This window comes from Podarcis filfolensis (assembly GCF_964270895.1).
Source record: "Podarcis filfolensis genome assembly, chromosome: 3".
Classification (NCBI taxonomy): domain Eukaryota; kingdom Metazoa; phylum Chordata; class Lepidosauria; order Squamata; family Lacertidae; genus Podarcis; species Podarcis filfolensis.
The window spans coordinates 83,049,920-83,062,658 of record NC_139606.1 but is presented as its reverse complement, the minus strand read 5'-3'; the positions used below and the strand labels follow the sequence as shown (position 1 = coordinate 83,062,658).

At 38.3% G+C, this 12,739-nt stretch overlaps 1 protein-coding gene and 1 long non-coding RNA gene across 14 annotated transcripts in view; both read right to left on the bottom strand.

Annotated features, from left to right (window-relative positions):
• LTBP1 (latent transforming growth factor beta binding protein 1) overlaps nucleotides 1-12,739 on the bottom strand; it is a 177,022-nt gene that overhangs the window by 68,238 nt on the left and 96,045 nt on the right. For 3 of the 13 annotated variants that reach the window (XM_083604175.1, XM_083604180.1, XM_083604176.1), the window contains exons 11-13: nucleotides 9,421-9,588; nucleotides 7,027-7,260; nucleotides 2,082-2,104 (exon numbers count right to left, since the gene is read on the bottom strand). The exons of 3 other annotated variants lie outside the window; for them this stretch is intronic. In XM_083604175.1, the coding sequence (XP_083460301.1) occupies nucleotides 2,082-2,104; nucleotides 7,027-7,260; nucleotides 9,421-9,588 (425 nt within the window). The remainder of the gene's footprint in view (nucleotides 1-2,081; nucleotides 2,105-7,026; nucleotides 7,261-9,420; nucleotides 9,589-12,739) is intronic. 7 more of the 13 variants (XM_083604181.1, XM_083604182.1, XM_083604177.1 and 4 more) reach the window with 3 other exon arrangements.
• Nucleotides 4,755-7,020, bottom strand: LOC310758325. The gene is made up of 2 exons (XR_014545715.1): nucleotides 5,084-7,020; nucleotides 4,755-5,035 (listed from the first exon to the last, which is right to left on the bottom strand). It is a non-coding gene; the product is annotated as an uncharacterized lncRNA (long non-coding RNA).

Genomic DNA, 12,739 nt, shown 5'->3' with positions numbered 1-12,739 from the left:
AACTATTATTAAACTGCTAGTGACCTAATGTTCTTTTTAAAACAATGCAGAAACTGGGAATAATCTGTTAATGACTGTTTTATGAATATATTATGTAGTATTTTAAATGCTGCTGAGCATTTTTTAAACAAATGTGTAGCTCAAGGGCACATATTTCTGGTTGCTGCATCTGAAATTGCAAAACTGGGAAATGCGCAGAAAAAGATACCAAAATGTTCAGAGGCTGAGGTAACATTCCTATGAGGAAAAGCTAAAGTGCCCAGGTCTTTTTAGCTTATAAAGAAAACAACTAAGAAGGAGGAGGAAGAACTTAGGAAACTGTTTTATAATGAGTCAGGCCATTGCCTATCTCTGTACTGCCTTCACTGACTGGAAGCAGTTGTGCAGAATCTCAAAAGGTGTACCAGGGGGTGGCAAAGATTAAGTCTGAGGCCTTTGGCATGCGAAACACATCCGCTTGTTGTAGAGCTATGGTTCTTTCCACAGCAATTTAAACGGTTTTTTAAAGGATACAATAAATACACGGTGGTCTATCAGTGACTATTAACCTTTACAGCTAAATGCACATTCCATGTAGCAAGGCAAAATGCCTGGGAATACAAGTTGCTGTGAAGTGGGGTGGGATATAGGGAAGAGCTGTTGCCTTCATGCCTTGCTTGTGGTCTTGTAAAAATCATGCAGCTGTGCTCTATCGCAGGAGTTTTGAAACTGTGGTCCATGGACCACCAGTGGCCTGCGAGATTCATTCAGGTGGTCCACGGCATGTGTGCATTAGTCATACTGATTTTTAATTGTGTTTTAATTGCTTCTTTTATTTTTATATGCTTTTTATGCTATAACTGGATTTCTATGGAATGCAAATATATATTAAAATATAATTAAAAAATCATAAAGCATTTAGCACAGTGCATTGCAATTGATTCAACAAGCAGAAAAATAATTTAAGTGTTATGTTAAGACCATCGACAATTTTCAACTGGTCCATGGGAGGAAATACCTGGAAACCACTGCTCTGGTAGAATACAACATTAGACTAAGATGGCCACTTGCTCTGATCCAGCAGAGCTAGTCTTTATAAGCCACTATGCTCCAACTAAGGAAATGCAAAACTGAATTGTTCCTACCTTCCACAACTGGTGTGTGAACTTTAGTATGCCCTATAATGATGAGGATGAAGTAATAATAATAATAATAATAATAATAATAATAATAATAATAAATTTTATTTATATCCTGCCCTCCCCAGCCAGAGCCGGGCTCAGGGCGGCTAACACCAGTAAAATTACAATAGAAACATAATGGGGAGGGACCAACCCCCCCAATGTAAAATACAGGTTAAAATGCAATTTAAAAAGCAGCCACATTTTAAAAGTAGCTCATAAATCAAAGCCTTAAGGGGAGGGAAGACATAAGGGTCAGACTGAGTCCAAACCAAGGGTCAGGCAGAACAGCTCTATCTTGCAGTCCCGCAGGGCCCTAGTCTCTTGTGACAGAGTGTTCCACCATACTGAAAAGGCCCTAGTTGAGACCAAGTAGCACAGATAGGTAAATATTCTGTGGGGGAAAACCCTACATAGTTCCCAAATATTATTTTATGTTAGATTTTGTGAACCTTAGCCATGCTGTCAGATTATTTACAACACTTTTATCACCTGCTGGCCAATGGAAGGATATGGAACTGCTCAATTTCACATTTTGTTGATCTTTGGGTCAGTATAGCTTCCTAGTGTTATACTTGCACTGCAAGTTATTATACTAACACTGCAGTTATATGGAAGATTTTGTTGTTGTTGTTTTAACAACTGATTTGTACATATGCTGAAGAGCTGTGCTGAATGGGAATGGTGAACTGAGGCCACCAAAAAGTTAGGACATGGTTGATATTTTTTTCATTGATACCAATAATTTTTGTTTATGAAAAAAGATTGCATATCGGAGTATACTCACCATATGGATATTAATCAGTGAGTTTCAATTACTACAGCCTCAAAAAGTAACTATTTTCTTCCCACAATTTCAGGTAAATCTCAAGCTCATTTTCGTTTTACAAAAGGCAAAATTGAGCACTGTTTATGTGTTACCTGATCTGGGGCTGCAGTTCCCACTAAAACCAGAAAGAAAGAAAGAAAAGGAATTAACTACTGTAAAAAGGAAAAGTGTACTAAAACAAGTCATTTTTCTACCTTCTAAACCTATTTGTGCGTTCCCTTCCCTATAGCATTAAACTGGGAAACTATAAGATGTAAGTTTCTAATTTACTACACTAAAAATGCTCAGATTTGTCTCAGAGCAAAAGTGTGGCCCATAAGTGGATTAAAACTCACTTTAAGACACATCATTTAAATGGGAATGAAGTAGCCTACCTGGTAAGAGTGTTGTGAAGATAAATAAGCATTTGGTGCATCAGAATGCCAAACATATGGGATTAATAACAAATTAGGTTTGAACCAACCAAACTCAGTAGAGTTATTTGGAAAAAGCAGGGAGGCTTATGCTGCTAAGAAACACAGCAATAACTGCAAAAAATTGTGGTACACTGAATGCAAGAACAATTGTTCCTGTAGAACTTGCTAAACTTTGAATTTTGCATATTCAAGAAATAAAGAAGAAAATGATGAAGAGGGAAGATAGGATAAGATCCACGGTAAAAGTAATAATAATACCATTCCTTAAGCTATATACCAAACCTTTTAACAAGTAAAAATACAATGAAGATTACTGAATTCACTTAAACAATGTGACCTTGAATCTGCTGGCAACTTATTGTTTATTGAGTAGATGCAAATGTACAGGCTTATTCAAAATAGCACTATCTTCTTCCCGTTCTATTTAATAGAGAATTAGGCAGAAATCCAGCATAACTTTCTTTTCAATTTTAAATCAATTTTGCTGAGATCCTGGTAGATAAATATTTTAACATTTGAAATGAACTTTGGAACAGCTCAAGGCGTGCCTGGCATTATTTTTTTCAAATAGAAACTCCTAGGCTGCAATCCTATGGTGGAAGGGAGTTAAATCTGAAATGCCTGATCCTGTGCTCTGCTAGGCTCAAACTAGCAGGACCCCAATGAGGGCAGAGGAATGTGCTGTGTGTTTTTTGTCCATTTTCAGGCTGCAAATTTCCCTAATTTTTATAACTGTTTTCCATCCCACTCCTGAACATGTTTACATTTCTTCCTAGTTTGGGGGTGTATCAGGGATTCAGCCACTTCCCTCTCTAATTTTGTGATGGATGTATCACCTAGTTTCGTCCTAAAACAAGCCAAGTATTTATAGCCTTGGGCATATATAGCAGGATCTTTTGTTCTTTCAGGGGTTTTTTTGTAATGGAATCAGGAAAGCCCATTAGATGTCTGAAATGTTTCAAATGACTACTTGGTTGTGAAACATCTCTTTCTATTTGCTCTGCCTTTCACATTTGTAGGGCCAACACAGCTTCATATACTCTATTTTAATTTTCTGATTGATGTTTGGGACTGACTCATTCGGTTTGGGGATCTTGAAATCATTGGAAGACTTTCTGGAGTTTAGTACAAATGTAGCCCAGTGTATCTTGATTACTTTGGTTGTTTAGTCGTGTCTGACTCTTTGTGACCCCATGGACCAGAGCACGCCAGGCACTCCTGTCTTCCACTGCCTCCCGCAATCTTGATTACTAGAAACACTTGAATATTACTTGTCTTCCCAGCAAAACGGGCAACTGGATTTATACACTATGCACTATGTATTTCCGCACATATTTATTTATTGAATTTATAGCCTGTCCTTCCCCCTGAAGGAGTCCGTTTCACTAGCTAACAAGATGTAATTTGTTTTTTAGATGTGAAAAAGGGTCATAAAATTTAGCTTGGAGCAGGGCCAACACTGGGCATGTCATGCTACACATGACCTATCTGGCTATGGGATGTTCTACTGTCCCTTCATACAACTGAATTGGCCTTGGGAGGATTTCTAATAGCAACCAAGAATGTGGACCAATCTAAGTTTCCACAATGAAAGCTGAATTTACTCTACAACTGCAACTAGACTGAATTTTTAAAATCAATCATATGTGTTTAATATGAATAACCAATTAAATCTGCATGCGAATAAAATAGCATTATAGTGGTACCTCAGGTTAAGTACTTAATTCGTTCCAGAGGTCCGTTCTTAACCTGAAACTGTTCTTAACCTGAAGCACCACTTTAGCTAATGGGGCCTCCCGCTGCTGCAGCACAATTTCTGCTCTCATCCTGAAGTTCTTAATGCAAGGTACTATTTCTGGGTTAGCGGAGTCTGTAACCTGAAGCGGATGTAACCCGAGGTACCACTGTACTTAAGTATGAAGCATTCAGAGGAAGCATTTGCTCCTATGTAAAAGAGAAGGTGATTGCCCTGTTTATGTCTGTCATTCTCATCACTGGTTAATCCAGGGCAGACAGAAAGTATATCTGGATCTACTTCTAGACTTCTGAATGATTTACAGAAAGCCAGCAAGAGTTTTGGATTCTTCATTGTTTAACAATAGCAACACCTTAAATGGTTTCCCACCCCCGCTAAATTAGGTTGCAGAAATTAAGAAAGCTAAGGGAAGGGAAACCAGAAGTGGATTTCTATATGAAATAACTGTGCTCAGGTTTGGGATTGAAAATAAATTTTCTGGGTTGAGCATTTGCTCACAGGCACCCTGGTTCCTTCATTCTAAGTATATATCCTGGCTCCAGCTGCAAGACATCAGGGCTCTAGTAAAAAACAAAAAAAGACCCCAAAGCCTGAAGTCTGCAAAGCCTTGTTTTAATTGTAACTGATTAATTGATTAATCATTGCAATAATAATTTACAAAGCTGATAAACATTATAAAACCTACTCTGCCAAAAACCAAAACTTAACAGTATTTAGTACTTCCAAAGCTTCTAAACCATATATTTATTTATTTTTAACCTGACATGCACCCTCATCAACATCCCTCCCCTTTTAACAAGTCTGGGAGAAGTAAAGAATCTAAAGAGGAGACAGTCGAAGCGGTCAGCATTGATTTGTGGCTAGCTGTGGTATACTTCCTCCCCTCAAGCCTAACTGTAAATGTTTCTGGCTTGTAGATTACCCTTACAGACGGATATTCTTAACTTGCCTTTAAAAGTACATTGACAGAATGGACAAAGAACATCTACAATAGACCTTCGCCCAAGCTGCTCTCCAGCGGCCAATTCATACAACCCAAAACAATCCTTAGTCATACGTTAACTTCAACTGGCAAATAGTGAATGAATAGCCGAAGTGTTCATCTTATTGCTCTATCACGGGGATAGCCAATGTGGTGCACTGCAGAAGTGTTGCGACTGCAACTCCTATAATCCCTAACTATTGGCTATATTGGCAAGGGCTGACAGGAGTTGGAATCCAACAACATGTGGAAGGCACCACATTGGCCCTCCCTATTCTATCATACTACTAGACTGATCTTCAGCTCAGCATGAACTATTCATTTCCTATACATTAGGTAGGAGCTAAACATCCCTTTGACTGCATGACGATTGCTTGGTAGTGAAGCTAGGTGAACCAGTTGACACGTGACCTGGCTTCCTCCTGTAAACACTATCTCACATTTAGGCTAAGCTTCTTTCTGTTTCTAAGCTTGCTCCTTACGCCAGTGATTGAAAAGGATAACTCTTTCAAAAGAAAGTATCAAACATGACATTCAATCAATATTTGCCCGGTATTTACATTTGAATATATGTTACTCTTTTTAAAATGTATCTTTACAGAAAATTTCTGGTTAAAAAAATAAATGCAGCCAATTACGATTTAACGTGGGACCTGAACATAAGTAGTTCAAAAGAAAGCATTTATTTAAACTGTGAACCAGGTAAAACACAAAGTTATTCATTGGAAAGCCACATTATTTCAGAACTATGCAGCCATAAATGAAGTTTCCCAAACTCCTTAGCTATGGAATTGTATCTGTTTGAGTAGCTTTGTTAAACTGTCAGTGTACTATCATCAAAAGGACAAAAAGGATACTGTAGAGCTTAACATGAAAATAACAATTCAAAGAATAGAACTCTCATCTCTGAAAGACAACTGAGCTTTAAAATGCACCATCCTGTCAGAAAGATGTCTCAGCCATTCAAAATGAAACTTGTCATGTTCAGGAATGTTATTCGAATTCAAAACAATATATTATGGAATGATAAGGATGTTTAGAAGTTTTGTAGGAAGTTTTGATGCTCCACGTTATGAAACTGACTGTAACTGTGTTTTCTATATTACACATTTTGAATACGCACCTGCAGACCCTCCCCATTTATTGTTCTTTCCACACTCAAGCATATATTGGCTACTCCAGAGGAAAACAGTTTGGGATGACCATAATCATAACACTCCACACAGCCATCTATTTATACCTGCCTATGTTCTGTTCACCAATAGCGTGTTGGCAATGCATTTACTTTTGCACATGCGGCAAGCCTTCTGCTTTTCTTTGCTGTTGCACTGATGTTAAGCATGTTAAAAACAGGACATTTTAAAGCAGCTGGTTTTAGAGGCATTTGCGAAAATCATGCAGACTGAGACATTAAAACTGTGAAACCAACATTTAGAAATGCTTTGTGTAAGAAATGAGATGGTAAGAGTTTTATTTGGTTTTTTGGAAATGAAAAGATTCCCAGTACTTAATAGTAATACAACATGATTCTGTTGCATTGTGGGCCATGAACATGGGGTCAAACTAATATTCACTCCCAAGAAATCATCTGAATGCAAGAAGAGATGCACAGAATCATGTGGTTTGCAGGGAGCTAGTCATCCGATGCAGTATCTTGGCCTGAGGGTAGGATTCTTTACAGGGCAAACAAATTCTACACTCTAAACTTGAAAACCAGTTGCTATAAGAAATAACGCAATGACATACTTGTTGAGTTGCCCTCAAAAACACACTGTGTTTTATACAAGCACTTCAAATAGCATGAACGTACACACGAAAAGAAAACACATGCACATATTTAGAAATACACTAAGCTACATCATGAGATCCTTATCCACTCTCACCTTCTCGCACAGCCACCTCGGGCTCACTTTTCTGTGAGATGGTCAGTGCCTCCACCGGCTCTTCCTTTGCTGGGAGAGGTGGAGGAGAAGTACCTTTAGCAACATGATGAGTAATCTGGGTCTTGCCAATGACAGGTGGCTGAACTCTAACTGCAGGGTGATGATAAAGCTTGTTTCTGTGAGAGCCAGAAACCGTATAGCCCATTCCACCAGGGCAGATTTCCTTAAAAGCAGCTAGATTTGGGATGGGAAAACATTCCTTTTAACAGTCTAAAAGTGCAATACTTTTGACACACTGGAAAATATAATGTAGAAAATCTCTAACATCAAGAACATTTCTAGAAATATTATCTATTCTATACTTAACCAAAATCACAGAATACATGAGAATATTATTGCATAAGTCACTTGAGGGGCTTAATTTGTTGCCCCTAGAAAAAGATTAACCCATTTCACTCAGATGTTTAAATATGTCATGATAGCAACAGAATCTAAATGACTCTAAAGTTGCAATATGTAAATCAAACCATGGGCCGTTGGGGACTTAATGCTAAACCATGGTTTAGTATTATATGAACAAGCCTCAGGCTTTTACTCTCTTCCCCTCTGTCATGTTTGTAAAGAAGGTATCATTTTCACTTTCAACTGAGCAGAGTTCATCATTAGTGGAAATTCAGTGGTTTAATATGTGGCTAGTTCAAACAAGCCAAATTCAAACTATGGTTTATAAACCTGGCTTGTTCATTATCCATGGTTTAAACTATCCACAGTTTCCAGAGCTTGGATGTAATGGGGAGCTCTGGTTAGCTGCTGAGCTTTTCCTTGTAACCTCAACAAAGGAGGGAGAGTGGAATATTCAAGCCCAAAGTTCATTCACAGAATGTGAAATCATAGTTTAGCATAAGGTCAAACTGGCCCTACTATAGTAGAAGATTTTTTTCATCTGCATTTTGCTATTCTTAATTTAGTACAAAAGCCTAGCATTAATTACTTCTTCGACATTACTAAAGAAGTAATATTTTATTGTATAGTAGTATTATATAAAGTAGCACCACACCTTGTCCACAAATTCTGCTTTCCCTCAAGTAATCATATACAAGAAATATTGTAGTGTTTAATGATTTCTTATGAATTCCCCTATCTTTTATAAGACTTCTAGGGCCAAAGTACACCTTTGTGTAGCTTACCACCCCATTTTTTAAAAAACAAAAAACAGCCACTGGAGATTGCAATCAGCATCAGGGTGCAGGTGGTTAACCCTTTTCCTAATAGCCATTTTCCTTCTTAAAACTGCCCTCTTAAGCTGCCTTTCTCCTCTGAATTGGGAAAGGTAGGATGATCTCTATCATTTTTTGCTTGAGAACAAAATCTGGACCTTATTTTGAGAATAAGGAAGCCAGCAGCAGGTAAGGGTTAGACACACCACATTCTGCTTCTCACTGTAGCCTCCAGCACCTCCTCTTTCTTCTGGAATGCCTTTAGAAATATCAATTTTGCCCAGTGACAAATGATTCTGCTGATTCAACCACCAAACCAGGAGGAGGAAAGTAATTCTTTGGTCTATTTAAATGTATGCAAATTTACCATTGCTAAGCTGGAAGCCAAACACAGAAAAATGGATGGCAGTAGAACTGATTGGACATGTTTTAGAGCAACCAGGAGGCAACTCAAATCATGTCCAATCCTTTCAGGTATTTAGCTTCACTCATCCAGCCAACTACTTTAACCTTTGCTAGCTGATTTGCTAGTGTCCCTATTACTTACTGTGTCTCTTTCTATGTAGTGTTCTACCATCTATGTAGTGTTCTGCCCACAACACAGGCCCAGATTGGATTGGGAAATTTGGTATGTGTGAATGTGAACTGAACTCTTGATTTTAATATTTTTAACAGTACTGATTCTATTCATAGCATCCTAGTTTCCATTCTTTCTCCAAGCCTCCATCAAGACTTCGACAAAAAAAATTATGGCAAGGGATCTAGCCTTGTGCCTAGTTCCAAGGACATGGACCAAACCCACAACTCCTTGGCAAAGTGTTTCAGTCTCTTGATCGCTAAAGCTTGGAAATTTCGAAAGGGTTTCTTTCAAGTGCTACCTCAAGATAAATCTGGTTATAGTTTTCAGTCTTAAGACTGTATACGTTTCTTAGCTCATTCATAGCCATCATGTGATATGAACCATGCACTGAGAAACATCACTCAATGAATGAATTTACCTTAATTAGAAAGCTGGTGCAGCAGAGGAAAATCTTCTCTATGTTTGTTTAAGGAATGCTACTAGTAAGAACCCGTATGACTCACATAACACTGTATTGTAGGACACTATGCTAAGTTACACTATGCGCAGTGTACAGTGTGTCAGTGCAAGTATATTCTTTTTCTGGGAACCTCTTACCTGTTCCTGGAAGGGGACATTTCTCACAGTGGGGGCCCCAGGCCTTGCCAACACTGCAACAGCAGAGCTGCTTGCTGAGCTGAACAGAGAGAGGGTGCATACACTGCTTTCCTGCACTGACAAACCGGTAGCAGGGCCCTTTCTCTTCAGTGACCATGGGATTATCAGCTGCAGCAAAAAGGGAAGGAGGACGCCAGAGTTTACATGAGAAACAAAACAGAGAAACACCATAGGAGTTCCACCACCAGATTAAAGACGGAAAAGAGACAAAGATGCCAATGTCTCCAATCAAAAATATTTCTTTTCTTTTTCTTATAACGAATCATGTCTGAATGCAACACAAAAGTAAATAAGCCCATATGGTTTAGGAATAAAAGCCAGTGTCAAAATTAGATGCTGCCATGCTCCAACAACACATAATTAGAATGAAGCCTTCCTTCCCATGCAGAAGCACTGAAGCAGAAGCTGAAAGCAGGTGAACAGCAAAAATACAGAACACTGACAGATCACACACTCACACAGCCACTTTGAATTGATAGGCAAGGTCATTTTAAGTCAATGAGACAATTATATTTTTGAAGTCAGTCATGGCAGTTCACAATGAAGAAAGTTCCAGAAACATATCACGCTAATATTATCAACTTTCCCTTGTCCACTGTTCCTTCTCTTTCACAGTTTCTCAAATTCATGTAATGAAACACTCTACTGAAAATTAGAATTCCTTCAGTCAACAGAATCAGTAGTATTTTTTATCACAGCTCACATCAAGATTTAGGGTGGCGATAACATGAGATCAGACCACATCCGCTGCTGTTACTAAGATTTTTTTTCCTTCAAGCTGTCTTGGCAACTCAATAAATTTTGATTATGGCAAAAGGAAGGCAAATAAATTCAAGGATGAATGTGATAATGGTCTATGCGAAACCTGCACAACTTCTGATTCTCAAGCTCAACTTAGATCTGAAGAACTGGTGGTGGTGCAAGCAGGACCTTGATAAATCCTCTCCCCGTCTCCAGTCTGTCTAGGACTGCAAAAACAAGAGAGTTGGCAAGAGCCTGGCAAGGTGCAATGTCTAGCTGGTAGACTGCATTCAGCTTGGAAGGTCACAAGTTGTGCTGAATGTTTTCACTTGAAAAAGAAAAGGCTACTCTAACTCAGATTCCAAGCCCCCACAAAGCTTGAGAATGTCTTTTTAATGGTAAGGATTTATTTTTTAAAAAAAGTTACAAAACAACCAGTCAAAATTTCAGTATCAGTCAAAAGTCTACTGAGAGCTATAAGCATCAACCTATATATGTCCAATTGAAATGAATGGAGGTTGCACAGCAGCAGTGATTGGTGGATTTCATCCATGCACTATCTGTTGTACAGTAATTATTCAGGATGTTAAAGAAACAAATGTTGGCAAGTCTCCTCTTCCATCTGATAAATAGAAGATCTTCCACAAATAACAAATCAAACTGAAACAATACAGTTTTGCTTTTTTGAAATCCAGTTTTGCTCAAACATAAAACATTTATAATAACATTGAATTATTATTGCTGTTACTGTAATTAATCATTATTATTTTGCAGCAAAAAAAGAACCTTGAAATAGGATGAGCTCTCCACACCGACTTGCCATACAAACACAAAAACAGGAAGTCACAATTTCAGCCTGGAACGATTTGGAAAAGGAGTAGCCTACCCTGCCTTATGAAACATTTCAGATAATCTGAATCTTTTAGGTGCTACTGGTGGGACAGTTTAAATGAACTGAAGAACAACAAAAGTAAGAAGGATGGATGGGCGGGTGTGGGTGTGGGTGTGGGTGTGGGTGTGGGTGTGGGGGGGAGAGAGAGAGAGAGAGAGAGAGAGAGAGAGAGAGAGAGAGAGAGAGAGAAATTTGCACACAACAACCTGGCAATTCATCTCTCCCCATTCTTTGCTCTAGGAAAAATGGAATCTGGGATAAGTGGAAGATGGTGCCACAATCTTCTGGGCTGTAAAAATCATTCAAACTGTTTTCTGGGCTCAGGTCTGCCTATATGATGCCATATTGTGTGGTTTGAGGATTCTGGTATATGGGGTTATCAGGATTAGAAACTCGGGTCATCTCTGGCTTATAATTGAGACTGAAACAAGACATACATTGTTCTAATAATAAATAATGGGTGAGTATGGAAGGTGAGGGATGGAGTAAAGTTACATAATCAAATAGGTCAATTAATACACCCCTTTGATGTTTCTAAGGCTTCAATCCAAAACTTACTTACCTGCGAGTTAACCACAACAGGACTTACTTCTAAGTAGACATTTATTCAATTTATAAGATTTCCCACCCACCCTTCACTGTAAGCTCCCAGGGCAATAAAATATACAGTTATAAAAACAAATAAAACCAGTACAATTATAAAACACATAAAACGATTTGAAATGGAACAGAACAATATTTAAGATTACACTGTAAATCTTCTAACCAGTTTAAATAAATGAGCAAAAGAAAAAACAAAAACAAAAAACCCCTCCATATATTTACTCTTAGCCATGTAATAAGATGAGAGGCAATATGGAAGCAGGTTAATCCAGAAATCAACCAGTCCCCCAATTTTTTAGTATGGTATTATACATTGAAAAGCTTTGTTCTATTGATGTTGCAAGTCAGATGACAGCGGCCTTCCATGACTGGCAAAATGAAATTTCTCTAAAATATCATAGAACCCCCCTCCCAGCATATTCAATTGTCTTTACTAGTTACAGTTACTTTATAGTTACATAACTATTACATTTTGAGGTTGGTGTCTGACAGTGTCTAGTAATTTTTATTCTTTGAAAATAAATTATTGTTTATTATTTTTCCCCTTCCTCTGTGCTCTTTCTTATTTCCAACAGTCAGTTCATACAAATATTTGGAACTTGCTACTTAGTTGGTTACTTGTTACTTATTAGTAAACTGATTCTCATTTGGGACTAACGACTTGTCATATTTCATATTCCCATATCTACCTTCCCAGATTCAAGTAAATTCCAATTGACACACTGCTATTTCTCTCCACACAAAAATTCCCAACCATTTCTAGGTGTGTGATTGTGTTGACAAAAGTATGCTGGATGATCAAAGACACGGCCAGCAACAACTCTCATGATTATGGCAGATTGCATGGAGCACCAAGTAGGCCACTTTGGCTACATTAGCATCCATATGTGAAGAATGAGTTCAGCATTAGTATACAGCAAGGATGTCCAACAGGTCGACCCCCAGTCGATCACGGCTCCTTTTCATCCGCGGGGGAGGAAAGGAGCAATTGGCCCCTCCCCCTCCCGTCCATCGGCGCACGTT